Genomic DNA, 27,553 nt, shown 5'->3' with positions numbered 1-27,553 from the left:
CTCTCAATTCACTGAGCTTCCCAGCTGCCACCAATATATATATATATATATATATATTTTTTTTTTTAAACTGAGTTTTCATGGCTGTATTTGTTTCCAGTACTAAGGATATTACTGAAAATTCGTGTGCTAATAAAAATATAGGAAACTTAAGAGACTTTCTATAGAATCTGTATCCTTAAAGTATACCAATCAATTTAAAAGGATGGTGTCAGGATGAAAAGTTTGCCTTTACTCTTTAGTTCAGAATGGTCCAAACCTACCAAAGACATTTCTGTGAAGAGGTCACTCAAGGACGGAGGGATCCCTGCTACAACTTAACTACAGACAGCAAATCCTGGGACTTTGTACATGTGCCCAGCTGACCCATGAAATTAACGGTGACATTTTTTCTTAATATTGTGCCTGTGTTCTCTTTCAGTGTGGGAATTATATGAGGTCATTGCTTCTTGTGGATGATAGAGCTGGAGACATGCCTACCAGAAAGCCCTTGAGGGTAACATCTGCTCAAGGTAAACTCAGTGCTTGAGCCACTCAATAATATATTTTTTAAAACTACAATCACCAAGCCTTTCATCATACTAAATTCAATGTTAGTTTAAACTTCTCTTAGAAAAAAATACTTACCTTTTGCCTTAGAATCAACACTATTGGTTCTAAGGCAGAAAAGTGGGAAGGGCTAGGCAATAGGGGTCAAGTGACTTGCCCAGGATCACACAACCAGGAAGTATATGAGACTTTATTTGAACCCAGGACTTTCTTTCTCCAGGCCTGGCTCCTATCCACTGAGCCACCCAGCTTCCCCCTAGTTTTAGTTTCTTAAGGGTCTCTCTCCCTCTTGTCCTTTTGTAGTAATTTATTGGTTACATTAAGGTATTCTATACTGATTATGAAAAATAAAGGCACTAAAAATAACTTGTGTTATGTAAGGGGAATGGGATGACAAGAGAAGCAGAAAGTTCTATTCGCAGCCCTGTGGACAATGGGAAGAACTAGGAATTTTTAAAAAATATTTTATTTTTTCCCTCAATTACATATAAAAACAATTTTAGCCTTTTAAAACATTTCTGAACCAAATTCTCCCCCTCCTTCCCTTCCTCCTTTCCTCTCCCCTAGACAGTAAGCAAATTGATATTGATTTTACATGTACAATAATGTAACACATTTTTCTATATTAGTCATTTCTAAGAAGAGGATTCAAACAGAAAAAAAAAGGTTAAGAAAGAAAGTGAGATATAATTTATTCCAGTCTGTTATTCAGACTCCATCAAGAACTAAGTATCTTAGATATGGAGCATGAAGATAAGGCTCCTAACCCTGCTTTTTTGACCAGGGTTGCTGATGGCTGGTCAGCAACTTAGGGAGGCCTCTAGTGGAGACCAAGGATGTAGCTCTCCAGTTCCCTCAAGAAAAAAACATTAATAAAATCCTGATTTTATATAAATATATTGAATAAACATATAAATTTTCCACTCTACCCATAGCACTACCAAGGCAAGTAGGTATCTGCCACTTCTCTCTACCACACATCTGTTTTGCTTCTTTTCCCTCGTCATACATGCCAACAATGTCAAATGTCAATTTTAACCTGATTTCATTAATATAAGAAAGGGTTTTTGTTGTTGTTGTTGTTTTCAGCACTTTTTGTTTGGTAGAGTTGGGATGAAGCATAGCCACAGACATAGGGAAGGAGATGATATGATTTACTCTGGGCACTTTGTCCCCTATGGATGGCTCTCAGTATTTCCTTGGTCTTTAAGCATAATAATAATGATAATGATAATAATAATAATAATAATAATAAAGTCTAGGAGGAGAAGACACTTAATGCTATTCATTTATGGGCCAGAGCATTTATAGCTGCCTTAAAAAAAGCTGTTCCATGATCAGAAGATCCACGAAAGACAAACTGAAAAAAAAGAAAAGTTCTATAAAGAAAGCCACAATTTGGCCCAAGCATATTGTTATAGATAAAAGAAAATTACAAATCACAGAACTACTCATTTTAAAGTTGGAAGGGACTTTAACAATTTTGTCTAGTCCAATCTTTAATCAAAAACAAAACAAAACAAAACTGAAAAAAACCAAGCAACTTTATAGCATACCTGACAAATCAATCAGTCAACAGACAACAGTCATCTTGACTTAGACATCTTAAACTCAACACATCCAAAAAGTAAACTCATTATCTCACTCTCAAAACCCTACCCTCAGAGAGGAAGTCCTGGGTTCAAATGTGGACTCAGACACTTCCTAGTTGTGTGACCCTGGGCAAATGACTTAACCCCAATTGTCTAGCCCTCACTGCTCTTCTGCCTTGAAACTAATACTTAATGTAGATTCTGAGACAGAAGGTAAAAGGTTTAAAAAAGCAAACTCATACCTTCTTCCAAACTTCAACATTATTACCAAAGGCCCCATCCTCACCCCATCCCCTAAGCCCACAATCTAGGATTCATTCTCCACTCCTTTCTCTCAGCCCACCGGTATCTGGTATCCACTATGTAGCTGAGTCCTGTGGATTCCCCATTCCTAAATCTCTTCTATACACACCTTTCTCTCCACCAACACTGCCACCACCTTGTGCTCTCAGCACTTCACACCTGAATGTCTCAGCCTCATTTCCCTACTCTAGTTCTTCCTCCATTCAGCTACCAAAGTCATCATCCCAAAGGGTAGATCTGACCAAGTCATTCCTCTAATCAATAAACTCCAAATGGCTCTCTCCATTCTCCAAGATCAACATAAAATTCTCTAAATTAAAAAAAAACAAACCTTCATAATATCTTATAGCTAGGTGCTGCTAGGTCTCTGGGGGAAAAAAATGCAGGACATACTTTTAATTTTAACCTGCAGTATTAACATTTTCTCCATCACTTCCTTAAGTCTAGCCCACTGATGGTCAAACTACAGCCCTCGGGCCAGATGCAGCCCCCTGAAATGTTCTATCCAGCTGCAACATTATTCCTAATCTGATGAATACAATGAGTAGGATACAATACAATGAAACTTGGAAAGAGTTATAAAACAGACTGACAGATGAGCGTTTCCTTTCCTTTGGCCCCCTCTTTAAAAAGTTTGCCCAAGGGGCAGCTGGATTGCTCAGTGGAGTGAGAGTTGGGCCTGGAGACGGGAGGTCCTGGGTTCAAACCCGGCCTCAGCCACTTCCCAGCTGTGTGACCCTGGGCAGGTCACTTGACCCCCCATTGCCCACCCTTACCAATCTTCCACCTATGAGACAATACACCGAAGTACAAGGGTTTAAAAAAAAAAGTTTGCCCATCACTTCTTTAGAGCATCAACTGCTTTAGAGGTGAAAATTTCATCCCAAATCCTCATTTTACAATTACGGCCAAAAATAAAATAAAATTAAAAATAAGAAAAATTAAAAAAAATCAAATAAGTCCCATTTATGATAGTTGTCTTGACCTGGGACAGCCACTTGGCCCAGTGGATTGAGAGCCAGGTCTAGAGTTCAATTTTGGCCTTAGGCCCTTCCTAGCTGTGTGACCCTGGGCAAGTCACTTAATCCCCATTGCCTAGCCCTTACCACTCTTCTTCTGCCTTGGAACTAATACAGATTATTGAAATATTGATTCTAAGATGGAAGGTAAGGGTTTAAATAAAAACAAAATAAAATGAAAGATAAAAATAAAATAGAATAAAAGATAATGGACTTGACCAAAGTCACAATAGTAACAGAGGTAAAATTCAAACTCTAGTATTCAGACTCCAAATCCTCAGTTTCCTACTATACTATATTGCCCCTGGCCAAAGAGTTATTAAAAGCAATGGCAAATAAAAAATGAAACAAAAGTTATTAGTATCTTTAGTATTCTTTCTAGTTCTAAGGTTTACAATGCTATGATTCCTTTTGTCTTTCTGGAACTTTAGGTAAGAATGTAAAATCTCAGCTATACTTGAGTAAGATGAGCAGGAAGGAATTGGAGGACAATTTTTCTCAACTGCAAGAGGAGAGTTTGCTGGTAAAGGAGTTATCTTGGAAGCAAGAGGATCAGATCAAAAGGTACATTGGAATAAATTTTTTTAATTAAAACTTTTACCTTCCATCTTAGAATCAATACTAGGTATTGATTCTAATGCAGAAGAGTCGTAAAGGCTAGGCAATGGGGGTTAAGTGACTGGCCCAGGGTCACACAGCTGGGAAGTGTCTGCAGTCAGATTTGAACCTAGGACCTCCCATCTCTGGGCCTGGCTCTCAATCCAATGAGCCACCCAGCTACCCCTTGGAATAATTTTTAATGCTAGCAGCACTTTGCCTATTGACTTGGATATATTATGCCAACATGAAAGTGGCAAAGATAAAATGTTTACAGAGATGTCTACACTTCAAGAGATAACTTAAAAACAAAGATGACTTGTTTTGAAAGTAATTTTTGAGATCATGGTAGCTTTATTGCAAAGAGCAAACACTGATGTCCTTTGATATAATCAGAATGTTACTCGAAAACCCTGGCTTGTTCAAATTCTTTAGATGTTAGGCTCAGCTGACCTAGAAGCAGCCCTCTTCCAACATGCAGCAATATTTGTGCTCTTGCAACAGAGAAGGAAGCATCTTTAAATTGCTGCCTTTGACAGCTGGGTAGCTCAGTGGATTGAGAGCCAGGCCTAGAGACAGGAGGTCCTAGGTTCAAATCCAGCCTCAGACACTTCCCAGCTGTGTGACCCTGGGCAAGTCACTTAACCCCCATTGCCCACCCTTACCACTCTTCCACCTATGAGACAATACACAGAAGTTAAGGGTTTAAAAAAAAAAAGATTTAAATTGCTGCCTTTGAAATCCATGGAGTAACTATTGTTAATAAAATGATAGCATGAATGCAAGGATCTGGGACAATCCTGAAAGACTTAAGACAAAGATGCTCTCCACCTCCAGAGAAAGAATTGTTGAAGTCTAATGGATGCAGGTCAAAGCATAGGGCCTTCACACCAGTGTGTTTATGGTTTTATTTTGGAGTTTTGATTAATCAAATTTGGAGATATGATTACAAGTGTCCAATAAGGACCTCGTTCTGGGCACTGCCTTTCCTAGTGCAGTCTAAGTTCCCAGTACCATCTGTGACTGCCTTGTCACAATATTAGAGTCCACTCAGAGCCCCAGACTTCAAGATTGCTATGATGTCCTTTTTCATTCATCTCTTCTCTCAGATAGATGTTTTCTATTCCTTCAACTGATTTTCATATCCTCAATTACAATAATGGCCAACATTCATATAGCTCTTTAAGATTTGCAAAGTACTTTATATACATATATTGTCTAATTTCATCATTTAACTTCAAAGTTAATAAGGGTTAAAAGATATTTTTCCTCATGGTTTCACCCAATGGTGGGGTTTGCATATATTAGTGTTTAGGGAGGCAATGGAGTCTTTTTTTTTTTCAGTCATCTAATATTTATTAAATGTTTTCTGTATACAGAGCTCTCCCAGATCTTTGTGATATATTTCTATAATCTCTTTTCTAGTATTTTAAAAATTTTGCACCAATATTTACTAGGGAAATTAGTCCATAGTTTTCTTGTTTTTGCTCTGCCATGTTTGGGTATAAGCATCATATTTATGTTATAAGAGGAATTTGGAAGGACCCCTTCCTTGTCTGTTTTCCCAGATAGTTTGTATAGATTTGAAATTCACTGGCCTTTGAATGTTTGGTAGAATTCACTTTTGAATCTATCCAGATCTGGAGATTTTTTTCCTTAGGGATCTTATTTATGGCTTCTTGAATTTTTTTCCAAGTTACTTAAGTACTTATGGTTTTAAATAAATACTATTTATTATATTAAGAAAAGGTTCTTTATTCCCATGCTGTCTAGTGTTTTTAATAGGAATGGGTGTTGTATTTTGACAAAGACTTTTTCTATATCTATTGAGTAAATCATGTGATTTTTGCTAGTTGGATTATTGATATAGTCAATTAAGTTGATAGTCTTCCTAATATTAAATCAGCCTTGCATCCTGGTACAAATCTCACCTGGTCATAGTGAATAATCCTTGTGCTATATTGTTGTAGTCTCTTTACTAGTATTTTATTTAGGATTTTTACATCAATGTTCATTAAGAAAATCTTCCATGATCTCCTTTTGACCAGCTGTCTGAACCCCTCCACCATCCATGGCTGGGAGCTCCCAGAGCTCCCAAAGCTGCTACCGCCATCTATGTAGCTGCCTCCAAGCTCAGCTGCTGGCATCACAACCTGCATTATTATTCATTCTAGAGCCCAGCCACTACCCTGGTCAGACAGACCTTTCCTGTCAACTCTTTAATCATCTTGGTTGGAAAATTGTTTCATTTGGCCTTTGTTTGGTTTTGCTGCTATAAAATTTAATTTGAACTATGTTTTAGAGCTATTTGAAGGGAAATTTGAAACTCAGTTGAATGCTTCTCTACTCCATCATCTTGGCTCTGCCTCCTTGGGTTGGCCTTTTTAAGGGAGGTGTAGCTGGTGCCGTGGCCCCTTTACCAGTCAAGTCCAGAGGATAGCTTTGTTGCCTTTTTAGGGAAAAAACAAAAACAAAAAACTAGCCTAATGCTTGTTGCAGGCAAGGAGAAGAACCCTGGTAAATAGGATAATAGTTCTATCACAAATGCTATCTGAGAATTTCCCATTAAAAAAGTTTATTGATATATTTTGTTCTTATATTACCTATATTTCTCAATGTATGCTTCTCTTTCCCCCTCCCAAAGGGCTATCCCTTATAATAAAGAATGATAAAAAGAAATAAAATCTAATAAAGAATAAAAAGAAATAAAATGAGGAAAACTATCCAACACATTGAGAAAAGTCTAATACTGGCAGCTAAGTAGTATAGTGGATAGAGGGCCCAGTCTGGAGTCAGGAAGATCTGAGTTCAAATTTGGCCTCGGATGCTTACTAGCTTATATGACCTTTAACCCAGTTTGCCTGTTTCCTCATCTATTAAATAAGCTGGAGAAGGAAATGGCCTTCTTTGCCAAGAAAATCCTAAATGAGTCACAAGGGACTAAAATAACTGAATAATAACTTACTAACTAGATCAGTGATTCCCAAAGTGGGCACCACCACCCCCTGGTGGGGTGCTGCAGTGATCTTGGGAAGCGGTGATGGCCACAGGTGCATTTCTAAGTTTAATAATAGTTTCATAATTTCAAAGTTCAATGTTTCTAATTTACACCTTTCTTTTCTATATTTTACAAAAAAGGTAGAAACATTAATACATATATCTTTCCCATTAATTGCTATTAAAATTTAAAAAATTAATTTCCAGGGGGTGCTAAGTAATATTTTTTCTGGAATGAGGGTGGTAGGCCAAAAACGTTTGGGAACCACTGAACTAGATGATAACTGTGGCCCCTATCCAGTTGAAGTACTGCAAATGCTGTTAGCATACCCTAAATTTGTCACCCTGGGGCAAATCACTAATTACTCCAACTTAGTTACAGGTACTAGAGAAGGATACTAGAGACAATATCATCCATGAATCAGCTGAACATCATGGGCATGTTTTCCTAGAAGAGAAGCTATAAGGGGAATTTGATAGCTTTTTTTAAAAATTAAATTCTATTTTTCAATTAACAAATATTTATTTTCTCTCCCTCCCTTCTCCTTGAGGGGAAAAAATAATAACAAAATGCTTGTAAACAGACATGAAGCAAATATTCTTATTATTCATGTCCCAAAATGGATGTCTTATTCTGTATATTTAGTCTGTTACTTCTCCTTTGAGCAGTAAATAGCACTCTTCAAGTATTTAAAAGGATGTCATGTAGAAGAGGAATTAGATTTATATTGCTTCACTCAAATAGCAGAACCAGAAGTTATGGGTAATTTTAGAGACAAGAGATTTATGACTTCATGTAAGGAAAAAAAATTTCCTAAAAATTCAAGTTATCCAAAAGTAAAGTAGGCTGCCTTGAAAAGAAGTGGGTTCCTTTCACTGGTCCCTGTAAAGCCAGTTGGAAAAGATGTTCCAGAAGGGATTTCTGTTCAAGCATGGTTGGACTAGATGACTTAAACAGCCCCTTCCAATTATAGGTTTTCTGAGTCTATTGACTATCTCTTCCATGAAACCTTCTCTGATCCCTCTAGTCACTAATGATTCCTCAGCTCCCATCATCTCTTATTTTCCATGTCTCTAATGTAGTGTTTTGAATTATAGTTCTCTTTGTATTTGTTACTTCCCTTTTAGAGTACAATCTCCACGAGATAAGAATTTTGTCAAATACACATTTTTTTTTTCTCATGGGCCTGCCAGTGCTCTGCATCTTGAATTAAATTTTATTGAATTCAAAAGATAACAAAGTGGTTCAAGGCAATAATAACAATAATGATCTTCCTTATTCTTTCAAATAGGATGAGGACAAAATTGTTGAAACTAACAGCTGATGGAAGAACTAGTGGGGAAACCAGTAGGTCTAGCAGGAATTTGAAAACTGAAGAAACCATCGAGAACTTGAAGGACCAAGTGTGGCAGTTGCAAAGACACAATGAGGGACTCAACAACCGTCTTATGATGTATAAACAGCAATTACAAGTCCAGAGCTCTGGACGCTCTCCATATAGTTATGTCCAGCCTCGGATCAAAACAGGGAGGCGGAAGCTTCATACTTCTGATGCTCAAATCATAGCAAAACTCAAAAGAGGTGAGGGAAGACTAAATCCTAGTGGATCTGTGTCAGAGTTGTAGTAAAATATAGTCAAGACAAGAGAATTCATTGACAACATTCTCTCACTAGAACTACAGTAATAGGTATGCCCTCTTTCCCTTTTGAATAATCTTTAAACAGGTGAGCATATTTACTTAATTGAGTCTGTGTTATAATAAGAACCTCAGTGTTATTCTGGTGGGGCAGGATGGAGGAGTGGGAATTGGGTATAGACTCTAGGAAAGAGTGACTGCTAATTTATCCCAGAAGCAGAGTCAATCCTGGGAATTCTTGTGGCCAGAGCAAATTCAGAAGGAATAGCTTAACCCTAAGAGAATCTGTACTATATCTCTCACCTTACTGTCAATAATTCTTGACCCTCCAAAACTCTACAAGGAAGCTAGTAGCAGGGAAGCAGCAGGAGGTGATGGCAAGGGGGAGCACATACCAATTGGGAAAGGCAGGCCATGGTGATGGTGCCTTTTGGTCTGATTAGGGAACAAGTATGGCAAAGAAGTTAGAGGATCCCAAAGGAATTATAATACCTCCATTTTGGTGCCATAGAGCCAAAGCCTCAGCCTCTCTCTCTCTCTCTCTCTCTCTCTCTCTCTCTCTCTCTCTCTCTCTCTCTCTCTCTCTAAATCTCCAGTAATATTTTTTCCCTCAATTATATGTAGAGACAATTAAAAAAATTTTCGTTTTGAATATTTTCCCATAGTTACATATTTCATGTTCTTTCCCTCTCCCCCCAGCCCCCCTAACCCCCCTTAGCCAACGCAAAATTCCACTGGGTTTTACATATATCATTGATCAAGACCTAATTCCATATTATTTATAGTTGGACTAGAGTTATCGTTTAGTGTCTACGTCCCCAATAATATCCCTATCAGCCCATGTGTTCATACAGTTGTTTTTCTTCCGTGTTTCTCTTTCCACAGTTCTTCCTTGTAGAGGCAATTTTTAACATTTATTTTCTAACATTTTTTCAATCCAAATTCTTTCTTCCTTTCTTCCCCTCTCCCCAAGATGGCAAAGAATCTGATATAGAGTATACATGCATTATCATGCAATATAGATTTCCATATTTATCACATTGTGAAAGAAGATGCATAACACATATATGAGAAAAAAGTCATGAAGAAAATAATGTAATGCTTCAATCTGCATCCAGACTCCATCGGTTCCTTCTCTGGTGGTAGATAGCATTTTTCATCATGAGTCCCTTGGAGTTGTATTGGATTATTGGATCATTGAATTGCTGATAGTTGCTAAGTCACTCACAGATGATTGTACAATTTTGCTATTACTACGTACAGTGTTCTCTTGGTTCATCTCTTGATAGTTGTCCTGTGTTCAGAAGAGAGTGTCTTCACAATGAGACCCATGCCTTGAATTAATTAGGAGAAGCTATGTTGGGAATACATTTTAGGGACTAGTAAGGCTTCTTCACTGTGATTTAGGGATATAGGGGCAGGAGAGCTGAACTTCTTATGCTTCCCACACACATACACAGATTTCTCCAGGATTTCTTTCTCAGCCATGCCACTTCAAGTCTGAGTTTGCCCCATCCCAAATATAGAGAAGCTTGAGGGTCAGTACGTGCCCAGGTAACTGGACAAATGGCAACGATCACATTTTCCTGTTAGAATATCAGGGTTGGAGGAGCATAGATGAATGATTAATCACATATAATATTTTATCTCATATAGTACTGGAGTTTTAACCTACCCTCCCATCAAATCTTTACAATGAATAAAGTAGCAAATGATTATTCTAAATGTTCTCTTTCCTTTTCTCTTTTCTTCCCATTCATGAGATTCAGGGGTTTCACTGAAGATCTCAATTCTCAGTGACAATTCTGCAGTTGAAAAAGTGAGATGTCCTTCCCTAGACCACAGTGCTATTCAGTCATCTCTTGACCTCGAGGGCCTCAGATCCCAGTGAGGCCTGGTGTTCTGGGAAGGCCTATACCACAGGCTCCAACCTCTGCCTGCATTTTTTCTTATAGAACCGCATACCAGGCCAAGTTACACAGCGCCTCCTATGTACAAAGAGCATTTGGTGGAGGAAGTCAAAGCTGAGATGCCCAGTGAACTGTGAGTTTTTTCTTCTTATCTGATACTCTTGTTCCATTAGCTTTATTTTAAAAACCATTACTCGGAGAAGAAATTAGTGTTAACTCTTCAGTTTCTTCCTTCTATGATTCAGGAAGATTGAAAATCAACTCTAGGAAAAATTCCAAATTTGCCTTTAAGTGGGAAAGGGGATCATATTCTGTTCTCAGAGAAAAGTACCATTTCCTTAGGATCCCTTTAAGGAATCTCCATACATGCCTAGCTATAGAAATTTCTTTTACATTTCTTTCTGCTCTTTGGGATTTACCATTTATAAGGGCATCTTCCACCTGCCCTGGAGTAACTAATTCCCAGTTTCTTTTATCTTATGTGAACTCCTAGTTCTAAAGCCTGTCTAAGCAACAAATTAAGCCAGGTTTTATTATCTCCTCTTTTCTTTTGCTCTCAATTCTATCTGCATAATTTCTTTCAACAAAAACATAATTTCTACTATTACAAATGCTCTTACTAGTGTATGTACATCTAGCAGAGTCCAGATTATGACCAACAATACTGAGAAAGTAGATCAACTAGAATTGTCACCCCGGTCTCCAGAGAAGATATGGTCCAAAGATGAAGACTGTGAAGAGAAAAGTTCCTTAGAACATGCTGAATTGGCCACACAGTATAGGTATGACAAGATGCCACTCTGTTATAAAAACAACATTGAACTAAGAATGTTTCTCCCCTTTTAGAATTACCAGAAATGTTTTGGGTTAAAGTTAGCTTTGTAGAGTACCCTATAAGCCCATGATTACTCTATGTAAGAGGTTGAAATTTGTAGCGTACTCTATAGGCCCATGATGACTCTGTAAAGAGGTTGAAGAGGGTGTATATGCATATATATATATATATATATGTATATATATATATATAGAGAGAGAGAGAGAGAGAATTCTATTTTATAAAAAGGAAACCAATGCTATTTCATCTCCAAAAAGCATTTAGTGAGTCCAGTGTTTCTTGTGGACTTAAAAAAATAGAAGCCAAATGCCCTTGAAGAAAAGAAAATGGCATCCTCCTTTGGCTCCCGTGTTCTCAGAGGTAACTTGGGGCCAATTGGGCTTTTGTAACTGGTGTGTGGATGGAAGTCAAAGTGAGCAAAATAGCATTGCTGTGTCCATCCAAGTTCCCATCCACCTTTTCCCTCCCCTCACTCCCTCCCATGTACCCCCAGATATAACATGGATAAGTTGGTTGAACCCAGTTTATGGAATTAAAAGTAACAACTGGTACATTATAAGGAGAGGATATTAGATATCTATATCTATATATATCCCATTTTTATGGGGTGTGCTGCTGAGACAGTCCAAAACAGATGAAGGAAGGGTTAAACACAAGATTTCCAAGCTGACCATTTCTAGTGCAAGCTCACTGGGTATTCTGTCTTCAGAGCATCTATCAGGGAAAATGTGGAACTGATCCAAGTGATGAGACTCCTGCATGAGAGAAGCGCAGCACTTGCGGCAGCAAAGGCACAAGAAGCAGACCTGCAGGAGGTGAGAGCTACATGGGTTTACCTTTGTCATGAGTGGAAATAGAAGCTCAGGCTTGGCCACATATTGCATGTTGGAACGTGAGCCGAGGAAGGGCCACCAGACAATTCACTACTGATGCTCCCAAGGCTCCTCTGGACCTTGCAGGAGCTTCTCATGTTCCAGGGAGTCATTTTGGATTGCTGAGGTGACTTGTTTTGCTGGTTTTTGTGAGAAACATCTAAATAGGACCTACAGTGCTTGAACACTAAATAAATGCCCTCCACTAAATAATGCTTGTACTACAATGGCTCAATTCCATTTGAATGAACACTAATAGTATATCTTTTGTTTTGTATTTCCTTTAAAAACAAAACAAAACCTTGCCTTCTGACATTAAGTATCTGCAGAAGAATGCTAAGGGCTAGGCAATGGGGTTAAATGACTCATCCAGGGTCACACAGCTGGGAAGTATCTTAGGTCCCATTTGAACCCAGAACCTCCCTGTCTTCAGGCCTGGTTCTTTATCCACTGAGTCACCTGGTTGCTCCTAATACTCATTATTTCCCTAGCTATACACATAATGTAACTAGCCCTGGGGAACATTTCTGAGATATTTATTTCAGAAATATACTGCATATCTATATGAAATATGTATATATGTACAGAAGATGTTCCAAAAGTTTTCATGCAGCCTTCTAACTTTAGTAATTAAAGCTTAACTTTTATGTCTATGTCTTTACACGTATGTAGGTGTATATATGTATGTAGGTATACATAGGTGTCCCAAAAGTCTTTGTATAGTTTTATGGTTTAGTAGCTACCCAACTTACACCAAGACTTTTGGGACACCATAAATATACGAATTTACATGAATATATTTTACATCACTTCAAGTACGTTACATCGCAGTCAGTCACTTTCATTTATGAGGCAGTTACTGTGTGTGCCAGGCAGTGTGCTGATACACACAAGGGCTAGAAAGACAAAACAAAGACCCTGACCTCAAGGAGCTACAGATCTACAAGAGGCAAAAAAGGATAGACGGACAGACAGACACACAGATATGTCTTGAAGACAGGAAGAACTTAGTTCAAGTTCTGACTCTGATGCATATGATCCAAGCGTGTACTCTGATCATTTCTTTAGATGTGAACATACAGTTGTAATAATGGATCATCTTCAATGTGTTCCAATAAGAAACAGCTGGAGTTCATGAAGTCCTACTTTCCCTGGAAAGCAACCATGCAATTGTAGGTTCTCCACACCTAGAAAAGGAACAGACTTTGCTTTTTTCTTTCATTACGTGATTAAGTTTTCATGGGCGTTCATGGGTGGTCTAAGCAGGGTCCTCTTGGCCTTGGATTAGAGGGGAATATAGCTGCTGCCCTCTAGCCTACTTACCACTGGTCAGCCAGTCCACTAAGTCCTAAGCACCAGCTGTGTGCAGATCCCTTTATTAGGACCAGAAGAAGGCGCAGGTTGAGGGATAACTGCATAGTATTCTTACACATGAACCCATAAAGATATGTAAAGATACTGAAGGCTCTTTTCAACAAGATGAGATTAAATAAGGTTAATATGAGATAGAGTAGAAGCCCTGGTTCAGACACTAAAACCCCAAACAAACAGAGATCAAAATCAAGTTCTCAGCTCAGGCTGGGGAAGGGGCCAAACATCTAGGTGGATCATCTTACAGTTGACCCTTTAGGAGTCTTAATACAGCCAGCATTTCTTTTTCTAGCTCCCGCAGGCTCTTAAATGATCTCTTCCTCCTTTGGCCAAACTGGTTCCCTTTCTTTCTGCTTGCCTTTCCAGATTTCTAAGAAATCCTTATAAATCTTTCCCCAAACCTGAGTTGCCTGAAGATGCAGTTTAATGGTGGTGTAAGCAGTTACTTGTGTTCTCTTAATCTTCATATGGCTAGCAGTCATAAAGGAGAGTGCAATGGACATTTTTGTGTAATCAGATTCTTTTTTTACTTCATTTTCAGTTGGGAATTACATTAAGGGAAAAAACAGGTAGATTGCCAAACTACCAAGTCAACTCTTTTATCGGTGCTAATAGAGGAAAGAGGTAGTGTGGCTGATCTAAAAGAATTGATCATCATCAAAATCAGTTGTCTGGCTTTGGAATGACTTATCATGTGGTGTACAAATTTTTCCCCATTTTCCCCAGCAGATTACCCTAGATACTTTTCTTTCTTAAAATGATATTAAAATTAGTTTATGTTCTCTCAGTTCATTCCACCTGACAAGGAGGTATGACATAACAGGACACCAATATACTTGGGGAAAGGTGGAAGCTAATTTGAGATTTTAAACATTCCATCAATGAGCAGCAAAGTAGATCAGCCATGTGAGAATCATTCACCAATCTTATCCTGGGCACTGATCATTTTAATCTAGAAAATGATGTATTCTGTCAGACTGCTAAGGCAGCATCAGTGATTCTTGACATGATAGGTAAAGGGAGGGGCCACAGATCTTTCTCTCTCTTTTTCACTTTCTTTCCCTCTCCCTCCCTGTCTTCTCTCTCCCTCTTTCTCCTCTTCTCTCTCCTTCTCTTTGTCTCTGTCTGTCTCTGTCTCTGTCTCTGACTCTGTCTCTCTCACCTACTAATTCTGAAACCTTGAACCTTGAGCAAATTCACTCTGCCCTTGCCCCACGAACCATCCCTATTACTTTTAAGACCAAATGCCCCTCCCTGGCCACTACTCACTGAATGTAAGCTCTTTGAAGGCAGGATCTGTGCTTGCTTTCTTTTTTATTTCTAGCAATTAGCAAAGTGTTTGGTACATAATAATCCTTTAAAAATTGCTTATTGACTGATCTTTAAGGGTTTAGCCCTTTTCTTTCTAGCATATCTCAACATAAAATTGCAAGTGTCTGGGGAACCAGATAAATATCTTTGCAATAATAAGAAAGATTGGATTGTGATTCATATAAAGAAATTCCCTCTACCAATGCAAGTCAATACCTCTGTAATTTACAGTCTTACAAAGGTGCCTAGGGCATTAGAGTTTAAGTGACTTGCCTAGGATCACACATTCAATATGTATCAGAGACAAGATTTGAACTCAGGTCTTCCTGATTTCTAGACAAACTTCTACTCTGTCCTATAATAACATATATGTTAGAATTTACAAAGCACTTTTCACACAACTTCATGATGTAAGTGTGGGTATTAATTATCCTCATTTAACAGACAAGAAAACTGATCCTCAGAGAGGCTCAGTGACTTGCCCATAGTCATGCTGCAAGTACCTGAAAATGAGATTCAGACTTAGGTTTTCAGACTCCAAGTTCAGGACTCTTTATACCATATTTTGCTGTTGATTTTTCTCTTTCCAATCATATGAGAGACTCTTCCAAAAGATGCAAGGGTCCTTTCAATTTACAATTTGAGGATTAATAATCAGAGTAACTGCTCTCTCTAAAATACCTTATTTATCTCTGAATACCAGAGTACCCAAAATTAGCCAATTAAATGAAAATTATTTTTCAGACAAGTTCATTTAAGACAACTGAAGCTAAAGTAACTGAAAACCTCCTGAAAGAGATCTGCTATGGTGCTGTCAGCATGGAACTTTGAAATATTTAGAGCTAGAATGAGAAAAAATCTAGGATATTGATTTGTTCAGAAGTACCAATGTGATGAACACTGTCAGCAGATTATTCTTCTATGATGTGAGGATGGGGGAAGATTTTATAAAATTCTATTATATCTCTACTGCCTCTTGCCACATTCCCTTCCCCGGTGGGGAATATATATATATTTTTTAAACCCTTAACTTCTGTGTATTGGCTCCTCGGTGGAAGAGTGGTAAGGGTGGGCAATGGGGGTCAAGTGACTTGCCCAGAGTCACACAGCTGGGAAGTGTCTGAGGCTGGATTTGAACCTAGGACCTCCTGTCTCTATGCCTGGGGAATATCTTTACCATTCCAGCTAGGTAAATGATGGGAGCATCATTTAGGAGACAGCATTAAGTAATGGAAAGAATTCTGGGCTGGAAACTATTTGACCCTTGAACAATAAAGCCTCTAGGGTCTAAGTGGGGGGGGGGGGTTGTATCTGTAAGGACTCAATTTTCTCCACTGTAAAATAAAAATACTTAAATATCTGATATGATATACCATATTTAGATCCTGATACGTAGATTTGTAGGCTCTGCAAGGTCTCTTCCTGTTCTAATATTTAATGATTTCGGACCAATAAGTTAGGGTCCTATTTAACCCCTACCCACGTACTTGGGGGTGTGGTGGGAGATGGAAATGGGAAGAGTTCTTTTTCTCTCCTTTTTCCTTCCATTTCTAGGTAACAAGGAAAAATGATAAGGACAGAGTTTGCCTAAGGTCCTTTAATTTTTTTAAATAGGCAAATGAGGTTAAGTGATTTGCCCAAAGTCATGTAGCTAAGAAGGGTCTAAGGTCAAATTTGAACCCAGGTCCTCCTGACTTCAAGCCTGGCTCTCTATCCACTGTGCTACTTAGCTCCCTGATGAGATCTTTTAAATTAAAAAATCCCACTGGACTAGACTTTTAATGTCATTTAATATCAGCAGGACATTTAAAAGGCCTTTGGCAACTGTTGGATCACTTAAATGCCCATGACGGTTGGATTCTACCCTTCCAACTTAACTCAGTAATTCAGAAATCAACCAATAAACAATTAAATCAGTTATCCAATACCAATCGAGTCATTCAATACTAGTTATGTGCTGAGCATTGTACTTGAAATAACTCAAAAATGCAGAGAAAAAGAAAAATCCAGGCTAGTAATAGTTCAGGTTGTTGGAAAAGTCTGCTCTAGGATTGTCCTCTCCCAAATGCAAAAAAGGGAGGTAGGGGAAAGGTACACTGGATTTATCATTGTAAATTGTATCTTAGCCACCTAGAGAACTTAATCTTTTAAAAGTGCTGTCTAGGGGCAGCTAAGTGGTTCAGTAGAGAGCTAGACCTGGAGATGTGAGGTCCTGGGTTCAAATTTAGCCTCAGGAATTTCCTAGCTGTGTGATCTTGGGCAAGTCACTTAATCCCAATTGCCTATACCATACCACTGTTCTGCCTTAGTTATGAGCATTGTTTCTAAGACAGATGATAAAGGTTAAAAAAATACAAATAAAAATCAGTGTAAATTATAAATATAGTGTAATTCAAACTAGGAGAATTTATATCAGTGACAGATATTACAGAGATGAGAAACATCATAGTATATAGTGAACAGGAAATTTTCCTTGGAACCAGGAAGACAACAAACATTTTTTAAATGCCTGCCATGAAACCAGGCACTATACTAAGGTATAATATAAATATTATCTCATTTGACCTTCACAACAACCTTTGGGGGTAAGGTACTATCATCCTCATTTTATAATTGAGGAAACTGAGGCAGACAAAGGTCAAGTGACCGATCCAGAGTGAGACAGGTGGTAAGTACCTGAGACTAGATATGAACTCAGGTCTTCTTGACTCTAGGTGAGGTGCTATATTCACTGAGTGACCAGCTGCCTAGAGGTAGAAGAACCGAGTTCAAGTTTGGCCTCTGACACATAAAGCATACACCACTTTGGGCAAGTTACTTACCCCAACATTATTCTAAGGTCAGGAGTGTCAAACTGAAATAGAAAAAGATCACAGCTTGGATGCATGATTCAGAAAATTACAAATTAATATTATTTGTATTAATTTTTATTTATTTGTTTAAACATTTCCCAATTATATTTTGATCTAGTTGGACCATACTAGGAAGGTTGTTTGTTTTTTTTTAATTCAAAGACATTTTATTTTCTCAATTACTTGTAATAATACTTTTCAATATACAGTTTCTAAAATTATAAGATCCAAACTGCCTCCCCTCCTTCCCTTCCTTCCCTCTACTTAGAGATGGTAAGCAATTTTATCTGGGCCATACATGGATTATCATGCATGGATTTTCATTGTTGTAAGAGCACACTCATACAAAACCAAAACCCCAAAATAAAATCATAAATACCCTGTGAAAGATAGTGTACTTTGATCCACTTCCAACTGTCTCCAACAGTTCTTCCTCTGGAGGTGAATAGGAAATGTCTTTCAAAATTGTCCCAGATCACTGCATTGCTGAGAGTAGTCAAGTTTTCATAGTTGATCATCCCACAATATTTCTGTTACTGTGTATAATGTTCTTGAGGTTCTGTTTATTTTGCTCTGTATCCATTCGTTTAGATCTTTCTAGCTTTTTCTGATATCATCCTTCTTATTATTTCTTATAGCACAATAGTATTCCATCACCAACATGGAACTACAATTTGTTCAGCAATTCCCCAACCGATGGGTGTCCCCTCGATTTCCAATTCTTTGCCATAACAAAGAAGAGCTATTATATTTTTGTATAAATAAGTCTTTCTCCCTTTTTATTACCTCTTTGGGATATATAATACCAATAATGGTATTATAAAATCAAAGTCAATTTTATGGCCCTTTGGGCATGTACTAGAGAGTTTTGCAGTTCTCTCACTGGAGTCTCTGTTCTGGGAAACTCTTTTTAAAGTTTCAGAGATGGTGTCCACCAGCACTGGTGGAGGGCATGTGCTCATCCAAGAGTTCTCCATCCCTGTGAAATCACAAGTTCCAGGCCCTATCCCGACAGCAAAGATATTTTCTCTGGCTCTTCTCAATTCCCTCCTCCATTCTAATTTCATGTTGAGATGTGCTAGAAAGAAAAGAAATAGGCCAGGAAGATAAGTAAACGTGCCTATGACCCAGCTCTGCCAAACCCACAGAGTCATGGCCATGGAAATGCGGGGACTTGGTTATTTGTCAGGGCTAAGTAAGTAGGCTACAATTTTTCAGTGCTCCACAGACACTACAATAAGTTTGGATTAGCTCTTGGCAAGTGACACAGACCCAGAAAACAAAGGTATTAGGGACCAGGTGAGTTCTCAGCAGCCCTTTCCAGGTCTACTGGATCTGCTCTCCCTTCTCTGTTCTCATTGTCTTATTGTCAGCCCTCTTCTACATCTCTACATTCAAATGACCCAGAGCCAGGAAGACACGATCAGCCCCAAAAGGTGCTCCTGAAGTCGCCCCCTCCCATAAGTCCATTCCAAGTCCCCGGAATCCTGAACACTCGGAGCTGTCTGCCTGGCTCACAAATACCCAGGTCACTCCGGTTTCCACAGCAACAGTTCTATGGATAGGGTAAGGGCAAGTAACACAGAGATACACAAACAGGGTTGCTTTTGATGGAGCCATAAGATTTATAAAACAAATTGTCCAACTTTTCTCCAGTTGTCATGAGTGTAAGAAATCCTTACTAACATAGGCATTACCGATAATCCCAGTGACTGATGTCGAGTCATCTATATTAGAATTACAAACCAGAGCATTATTGATTGCTTTAAGTTTCAGTCATAGTAAATTAGGGAGGGAGTAGTGCTGCTTTTTTCTCTGGAACCAGCCTTCTCGAATGCTACTTCTACCTTTAGAATTCCTTTTTTTGCCTTTTTTTTTATCACATGGCAACAGAATCAGAAGATACTAAGCACAGCCTATAATGATATGCTATCTCAACTGGAAGAGCTCAGCAAAGAATTGAAAGAAAAGAGCAAGGCAGTGGTGAAACTGGAAAAGAGGTTGTCAGATATGTCTGTCCTACGGATTACCGTGAGAGAGGTAAGTGAGCAGCAAACAGGCAAGGCTACACACTGGACAGATCACCTCCCAGTCAACTGCAGGTCAGGGATCGGGGACAAATTGAACTAGAAGAGTTCAAATTCAAATCTCTTGCAACTCTAGGACATTATGATGCCAAGACTTGGGAAGTAGCATTGTTTTAGCCCCCCTGTTCAGGCAAATAGTATTGTTTTGGGATCCATTTGGACTAATGGCAAAAATCCTAACCTGGGGAGTATCTGGAGGAAGTTCATCAGTTCAAGAAGAACTTATCTTCCTTTGACGTGAGGCCTCTTGAAAGGCTCTACGTTACTTTTTTTTTTTTTTAACTCTTATCTTCTGCCTTGGACTTGAGAGTGGTAAGTGCTAGGTAATTGGGGTTAAGTGACTTGTCCATGATCACACAACTAGGAAGTATCTGAGGCCAGGTGGTACACCACTTTTCAGTCCTTCTCAGTTTACCTTTCAGAGTGGGAGGCCTGACAACATTAGCAGCAGAAGAAATCCACTCTCAATTCCTAGAACTCTAAAATCTCTGGACTAATTTTCCTGATGGCATTCAGTTCAATTCAGCAAATGTGGATTAAGCACCTACACAGTCCTGGGCACAAGGAATGCAAATCTGGATACAATCTGTTTTTAAGGAGCTAACCTAATGTTCAGGTCGATTTCATTGTTTCCCTTTACACACATACTTCTGAAAATTAAAATAAAAGGTCCAGCTGTTTCTTTGCTAGTCCTGACAGCTAATAATAATTTAACCAAAGCAATTGCTGACAGTCCTTTTTGTTGTGAAGTTAAAATGCATTATAGGAGGACCTTCATTGATCTTTTTGCTTTTGCATAGGGCAAGTCGGGTAGATCCGTAAGGTATTTTGTTTTCCTCTGACTAGTAATAATAACCAACATTGGCATAGTGTTTACTAGTGTTTTTTGGAAAAAAGCTTTACAAATATTGTCTTATCTCAACATCTTGTCTCTCAACAAGTATTATTGTGCCCATCATACAGATGAAGAAACTAAGACTCAGAGAGTTTTAGTGCTTTGCCCAAAGTCACACAAGGGTCAGAGCAGGTTTTAAACTGGCATGGTGAAGTCTGAGGATCTGTGCTCAAATCCTGCCTCTGATGTTGCTTCCTGGTATCACTTTAGACAATTCACAACCTTCTTGGGTTTTAGTCTCCTTGTTTGCAATGTAAAAGGATTGGACTACCACAGCCTTACAGAGATGTATGAGGCTCTTCCCACTCTAACAGACCCTCACTGTAAACAGGCTGTAAGGCTGAAAGAAAAACCCAGAAACAAATAAAAAATACCTAGTGTGATACCCTTTGAAATAGTTTTCCAAAGTCTCTGTATGTCACTGTGATATGCACTATGAAGGAAGTTCCTAGGCTTAATAAGCACAAGAAATAGTAACTTGTTTACCAGGTCCTTCATGCTCAATTCTGGACTAGTCACCATCAATCTTTGGACCCGGGGTCCTCCCATCCTGCCCTTACATCCCCAGCCTGGCCTTTGTGATGTGGGCTTCAGGGGCAGGACCATCTGCCCTGCTGCTGGCCAGTGATTCTTTGTGAGCCATCACCACCTTGGAGTTGAGTGCCACGATGAACGGAGAGGTGGGGAAGGATTGGTACATGGGTTCACGCCGATAGTTTTTTCCTACTGATGGTGGCTTTCACTGGGTCCAGGGTGGAAGCCTTCCAAGGCCAGGGAGAGGGAGTTAGCAGAGGCCATGTCCATAGCCTGATGGGGCCCCGGGTCACCTCTACCCTGAGAATGAGGCTCACGCTTTCCTCTGTCTCTGAACCCAGAAAAACTCCTGCTTCTTATTTAAACCTGCCCCACAGTTAACTGCTTAGTTTTACCCATAATAGTTTTAAGTACATTTTAAAGTTTCAAAATGCTGTTGAAAATGTTTCATTACAAAAATGCTTTGTGACATTGTTCTTCAAAATGTTTTTTTCTTAAAAGTCATTTTTTTATTATAGTTTTTCTCATTCTCTCTTTCCTCAGATCTGGAACATAATCTTCTCTACCAGTTGGTTTTTTTCCCTACCTTCAAACTCCTATCTAAAAATCACCCCATGAAACCCTCATTAACTAAGTACACTTCCAATAATTTTGAATTCTCTCAGCACTTTAAAGAAAATCTAAAATACAACTTTAATAAGGATACATGTATATATACACACAGTAGCTAGGTTCAAAATGCCAACTGTACAAGAAGGTGATAGGGGAGATATGGCTTAATAGTAGTTTGTATTTAAAAAAAAGATTTTTTAAAAATATATTTTTTTCTGAATTTAACAAAAACTTAAACATCCAAAGTTTTTTATGATACAAATAATAGACATATAGCAATAGCAAACTTGTCAGTTGATTCCTCTATGTTTTCTTCCAATGTATCTTTGGTTGTCTTTTCACTTTTGTTCATATTTGTATTTTATTTTATATAGTCTTTCTCCATGTGTAGCCGCCTTCACTAGTTTGGGTTTCCTCACTTTGCCTTATTTTGTCTTTTCAAATTTCTTTACATTCCTCATATTTTTCATTAATAGTAGTAGTATATAGCCTTTTGATGGCAGTAAAATATTGCAATATCCATTTGTTTAGACAATCTATTAGATATTTAGGCTGTTCCAATTTGGGGGATTACAAATAATATAGCTACAAATATATTTGACACATCTTTTTTCCTTTTTAATAATATCCTTGGGGTAGATTCCTATATAGAGATCATTGGTATTTTCAGTTTTGTAAGTCTTATAGTGCACTATCAGATTGCTCTTCAAAATAATAGCACCATTTTGTAATAAGGGCAGCAAACTTTTCAGTGATTTTGTTTCCTTATTTTTCCATGATGAAGGGGGAGATCAAGGTGCAACAAACTGAAAGCACTAGTTTTTTTTTAAATAGTCAAAGTTGTCCTTTTTTGTTCTCAGTTTCAAGAAAGAATGGAAGACTTAAAAAGAGAAAGAAATCTACTGAAGAACAATCATGACAGACTCTTAAAAAAGTGAGTTTTGGATGTATCCACCAAGTTTGGATGTATCCACCAAGGAAGGAGATATGGGGTAAATAAATAAAGGAGGCTTCTGCCCTGTTTAAAGGGAACTGAGGCAGTGAGGCCCAGAGGAGCCTACCTGTGTATAGTAACCCCTAAGGTGATGAATCTTGGTGAGCAGCTTGGAAACTTGAATTCAAATAAACAGAGAATTCTTTATTATCTGTCACCTGTTTTAAAACCAGGCCTAGCTTCCTTCTGTCAACCAGCAATTTCTGGGGTTATCAGTTGCAGTATGTTCAGGAAATGGAGCCTGGTTTAGTAAAAATGAGTGCCACTCTGCCATACAGAAAGATTCCTGCAGGCCGCATATTGACTTAAAAAAAAACACACATTATATATTATCTATGTTTTATTGCATTTTTACTTATTTTGTCAAATATTTCCCAGTGACATTTAATTGGATTTGGGCTATCCTTGGTTGTGTGGTAGACCTCTGTGATTGACATCTCTGATCCATGATACTCTTTTGAATAAAATAGTTTAAGAACTGCCAATCTATCTAGAAATCTTTATAATGGGTTTAGCAATGAATTTAAGTACTATGGAGCAAAGGAGAGTAGAACATAAAGAAAATATAATCCCTGCTCTCAAGTACTATAATTTTAAAATCTAGTTAAAGAGACTAGTTATTACTATATTTGATCTGGAGGGAGAGAAGGGGAAATATCAATACAGACTGTCTAAAAAATGTCTTGGTTCATGGTTCTCAGGCTAATGAAAACCACATTATAACAGAAAATTTTACCTTGGGGGTGGGACAGTGGCTTTGGCAGGTCTGGGGGTTGGGGTGGGGTCTGGTATCCAGGCAGAAACATGAGAGTCAGACAGATGGAGTGTGGATCGCTAGTCTTCCACAGGCCCCCCCAAGGTTCCAAGGCAGTTGGGAAACGACAGTTGGATGACCAGCAGGGGCAGGAAGAACATGAAGGGGAGCAGATGAGGTCCTAGGCTTAGGAAATGCTGAAACTATGGAAAATGAAAGCCATGTTGACAACTTCAAATTGCCCATCTGATATTTCCTCTATCCCTCATTCTTCTCTCAACATTCCCAGCATGCTAAACAGCAGCAACCAGCCCCACTGGAGCACCGACCTCATGAAAGAACGACTCCAGCAGAAAGTCTCTCACCTACAGGAGCAGTTGGATTCTGAAGTAGCCGAGAAAAGAAAGATTTTGCTTCAACTGGCCAAGGAACAGGGTAAGTGGCTGGGTTTTCCAGCGGGTAGAGAGTCCTGGAAGACCTGAGTTTAAATGCCATCTTAAAGACACTTACTTAGCTGTTACTCATCAAGAACTAAAATTAGATGCTACCACTTTAGGATTCTCAATTTTTTTATCCACTCTTCTCTTATTTTCCTTGATATTTCACCCATTTTCCTCTCCTTTCCTGGGTAGAGACACAAGAAGACCCTGATGCACATATGATGTGGGATCCTAAGCAAGTGACTCCCTCTTTTCAGTTTTATTTTCTGTAAACTGAGTATATTAACATCAAATGAGTATGTGAGATCAAATGCGATACTGTATAAAGTCTATATAACAAACAAACCTTAAAATAATATATACTATATAGATTATTGTGGAGAGAATGCTACAGAGTTCATCACACTCATTGCTCATTGATAAAAGGATCTTCTGGACTTGGTTTGTAAAATGCTAGGGAAACCCCGCCTTAATGGAGTTGTAGATGCAACAGACCTTTATCATTCGTTTTTTAACCCCTCCACATTTCTTCTCTTAGAGCACCCTATTCACAACTCTTTAATGTACTTATTGTGCCCCAAGTCATCTAATCCAACATCCTCATTTTGCAGATCAGGAAATTGAGGCTTTAAGGCAGCAAGATTTTGTATTTTGGTTATTTGTACACATGCCTTATATTCTTACTAGTCTATAATCTCCATGAGGGCAGGGATCAATATCGCATCAAAGCTTTGTACCAGCTCTTACTACAGTGCTGTGTATACACACTAGGCACTTAATAAATTTTTGTTGAATTGAATTTGTAGTTGGTCATGGATAATTATAGTTATTACTGAGTAAGTAGGCTAGAGAACCTTCATGAAAGAAAGAGAATTGGGAGAGTAAGGGGTATAAGGGAAGTAAACTCAATTGCTTCTTGTTCCTAGGACTAAAGTGACCAAGGTAACAGAAGGGATATTTTTTTCCTTTTTATTGGCTCAAAAATCTTAGCCAAGAACATCTTTAAAACGCCTTTACAAAACTCACTTGTTTCTTTCCCCAGCTGAAAATGCAGACCTGAAGCAGGAAGTCAATCAGATGCTAATGAAACATAAAAAGGAAGTAGAAATTCTCCAACAGAAAACTAACACCCATTCTATTAGCAGTCAATCAGAATCAGAGTTTTTGCAAACTTCACAAGAAGATTATACTAAAGAAACACAGGTACAAGGGTTGGTTTGGGGTTTTATTTTTTTGAAGCACAGGCAATTATTTCTTAGGAAGAGGGCTCTGGTCTTTAATGTTAATATCCTTAAAAAAACAAACATTAAGAGAATAAGTGAAGCAAATAATTTATATCCCAAACCAAACACAGAATAGAAAAAGCAATAGGGAGATTGAAAAAGGTGAGGATGGAGTACAAATTCTTAGGGAAAAGGGAAGTTAGCACAGTAGACCGAGGGCCATCCTGGATATGGAGGACCGATCTGGGTTCAAATGTGGCTTGATACCCCCATTACCTAGCCCATACCATTCCTCTGCCTTAGAACCGATAATAACAATTCTAAGACAGAAGGTAAAGGTTTAAAAACAAACAAATTCTTGGGAAACAAGGTTCTATTAGTTTTAAACTATATTTTTTCACATTAGAGGTAAATTTAAAGGTCTACTTCAGGCCTCTTCATTTTATGGATAAGGAACCCAAAGACTAGAGAGGTGGCCCAAGGTCAGATGGGTGGCAGAGATAGAATTTGAATCCAGAGCTCTTTTAAAAAAAAAAAAAACCCTCACTTTCTAAGAATTGATCTTGTGCATTGGTTCCAATCAGAGGAGTGGCAAAGGGTAGGCAATGGGAGTTAAGTGACTTGCCCAGGGTCACACAGCCAAGGAGTATCTGAAGCCACATCTGTTCCCAGGCCCTCCATCTCTCCAGGCCTGGCTCTCTGTCCACTGAGCCACCTAGCTGCTCCACCCAGAGCTCTTGATTGTGATTTGCACTGCCCCTCACAGCATATATTTTGTTGCAAAATCATTGATGACATTGTGCCAGAAACCATTTCTTTATAGATATTGATTGCATTTATCATATTTATGCTGCTTTTTGACCAATTCTTTTCTCTTTGAAGACCCATGAACTGAATCCTCCACCAGAAAAGAAAGAAGAGGAAAAGACCCTGTCTTGGGCTTACAATCAGATGAAGGTAGCACATGCAGAAACTGCTCTAGAATTAGAGAAGACAAAAGACATGCTCTTTCTGCAGCATCAGATCAACAAACGTTACCAGGTGCAAAGGAAGGGGGAATGCAAGAAGAGGAGGATATGGGTGTCCAGTGAAGCATAACCATTTAGGGGAAGGGAAGAAGCAAAGTTAAATAGGGATTGATGCATCCTTAGGTGTTGCCATGCCCAGGCATTGGGCCACTCTTCCTATTGCAGAGTGTGAAAGACAACAGTGTTTTCATAAATACTGGCAGTGAGAGTGGATCAGGGAACAACTGCTGCATATGCTGCAATGTGGAGCCCTTATTCTGCTTCTAGAAGCCATTTTTGCTGTTCTCAGTAATCCAACAGGCTATGACACTACATCAGTTGTTTCTGGGGGAAGCTATCCTTAAAGAGTTCAATGAAAAATAAATCCATATCAGGAGCTACTCCTTTCTTTAAAAAGATATTGGCAGAATATCCCCTAGCCCAGCTATTTCCTAAACTCTTTAAAGCAAAGTTCATGTAGCCCATGAACTTTAAAAAAATATAAAGGGTCCGCTGGCCTCACCAGACAGCCATATATGACACAGAAAGGGTTAAGAGCCTTATATCATAAGGATAAAAATAGAGAAATGGTGAAGAGTGATTTTTTTTTTCAGAATGAACTGGAAATTGTGAAGATAAAAGCTGATAACAGTGAGAGAGAGCACAAGGAAGAGTGGGAGAAATTGAACCAGCTCCTGGACCTCAAGAACAATCGCATTCAACAGCTAGAAGGTAGTTTAGGCAGCCAAAAACTTGTGGCTGGGTTTTAGTTCAAGCTTCCTCACCTCCCAGCCACGGCTAAGGGAACTGCTCTTTTACCCAGCAAAACAGTAGTAGTTCCTTACTAACTTCACCTCCTTGGGTGACTTCTCTAAATAGTTTCTTCTCTTGGTTCTTAGAATATGATTTAGCAGAGTACCAACTCTGGAGTCAGAGGGCCTAGATTCAGATTCTACACCTGTATTCTTTGAATCTTTGGGCAAATCACTTAATCTCCCTGTGTGTCTCCCGACTCCAGGTCTGGCACTCTATGCACAGTGAAGGCATTGGTTTTATCTGACACGTTGGTCATGGATTTCATAATTGAAGTTAAGGACGCTAGAGAATGGCATTGTTACTTGTCTTGGCCACTTTCAGCCCTTTCCTATTTCTCCCTGTTAC

At 38.6% G+C, this 27,553-nt stretch overlaps 1 protein-coding gene across 1 annotated transcript in view; it reads left to right on the top strand.

Moving 5' to 3' along the window:
• The first annotated feature begins 248 nt into the window (after positions 1-248).
• The window catches only part of RPGRIP1 (RPGR interacting protein 1), a 48,966-nt gene continuing 21,661 nt past the window's right edge, over positions 249-27,553 (top strand). The window contains 14 exon segments of the mRNA XM_044660067.1: positions 249-347; positions 422-512; positions 3,853-4,027; positions 8,350-8,639; positions 10,651-10,738; positions 11,229-11,387; positions 12,150-12,270; positions 16,646-16,654; positions 19,740-19,886; positions 22,835-22,932; positions 24,024-24,157; positions 25,205-25,365; positions 26,268-26,426; positions 27,007-27,124. Of these exon segments, the coding sequence (XP_044516002.1) occupies positions 249-347; positions 422-512; positions 3,853-4,027; positions 8,350-8,639; positions 10,651-10,738; positions 11,229-11,387; positions 12,150-12,270; positions 16,646-16,654; positions 19,740-19,886; positions 22,835-22,932; positions 24,024-24,157; positions 25,205-25,365; positions 26,268-26,426; positions 27,007-27,124 (1,849 nt within the window).

Source organism: Gracilinanus agilis, chromosome 2 (genome assembly GCF_016433145.1).
Source record: "Gracilinanus agilis isolate LMUSP501 chromosome 2, AgileGrace, whole genome shotgun sequence".
Taxonomy (NCBI): Eukaryota; Metazoa; Chordata; class Mammalia; order Didelphimorphia; family Didelphidae; genus Gracilinanus; species Gracilinanus agilis.
The sequence above is the reverse complement of the archived record's forward strand: the minus strand, read 5'-3'. Positions and strand labels throughout refer to the sequence as shown.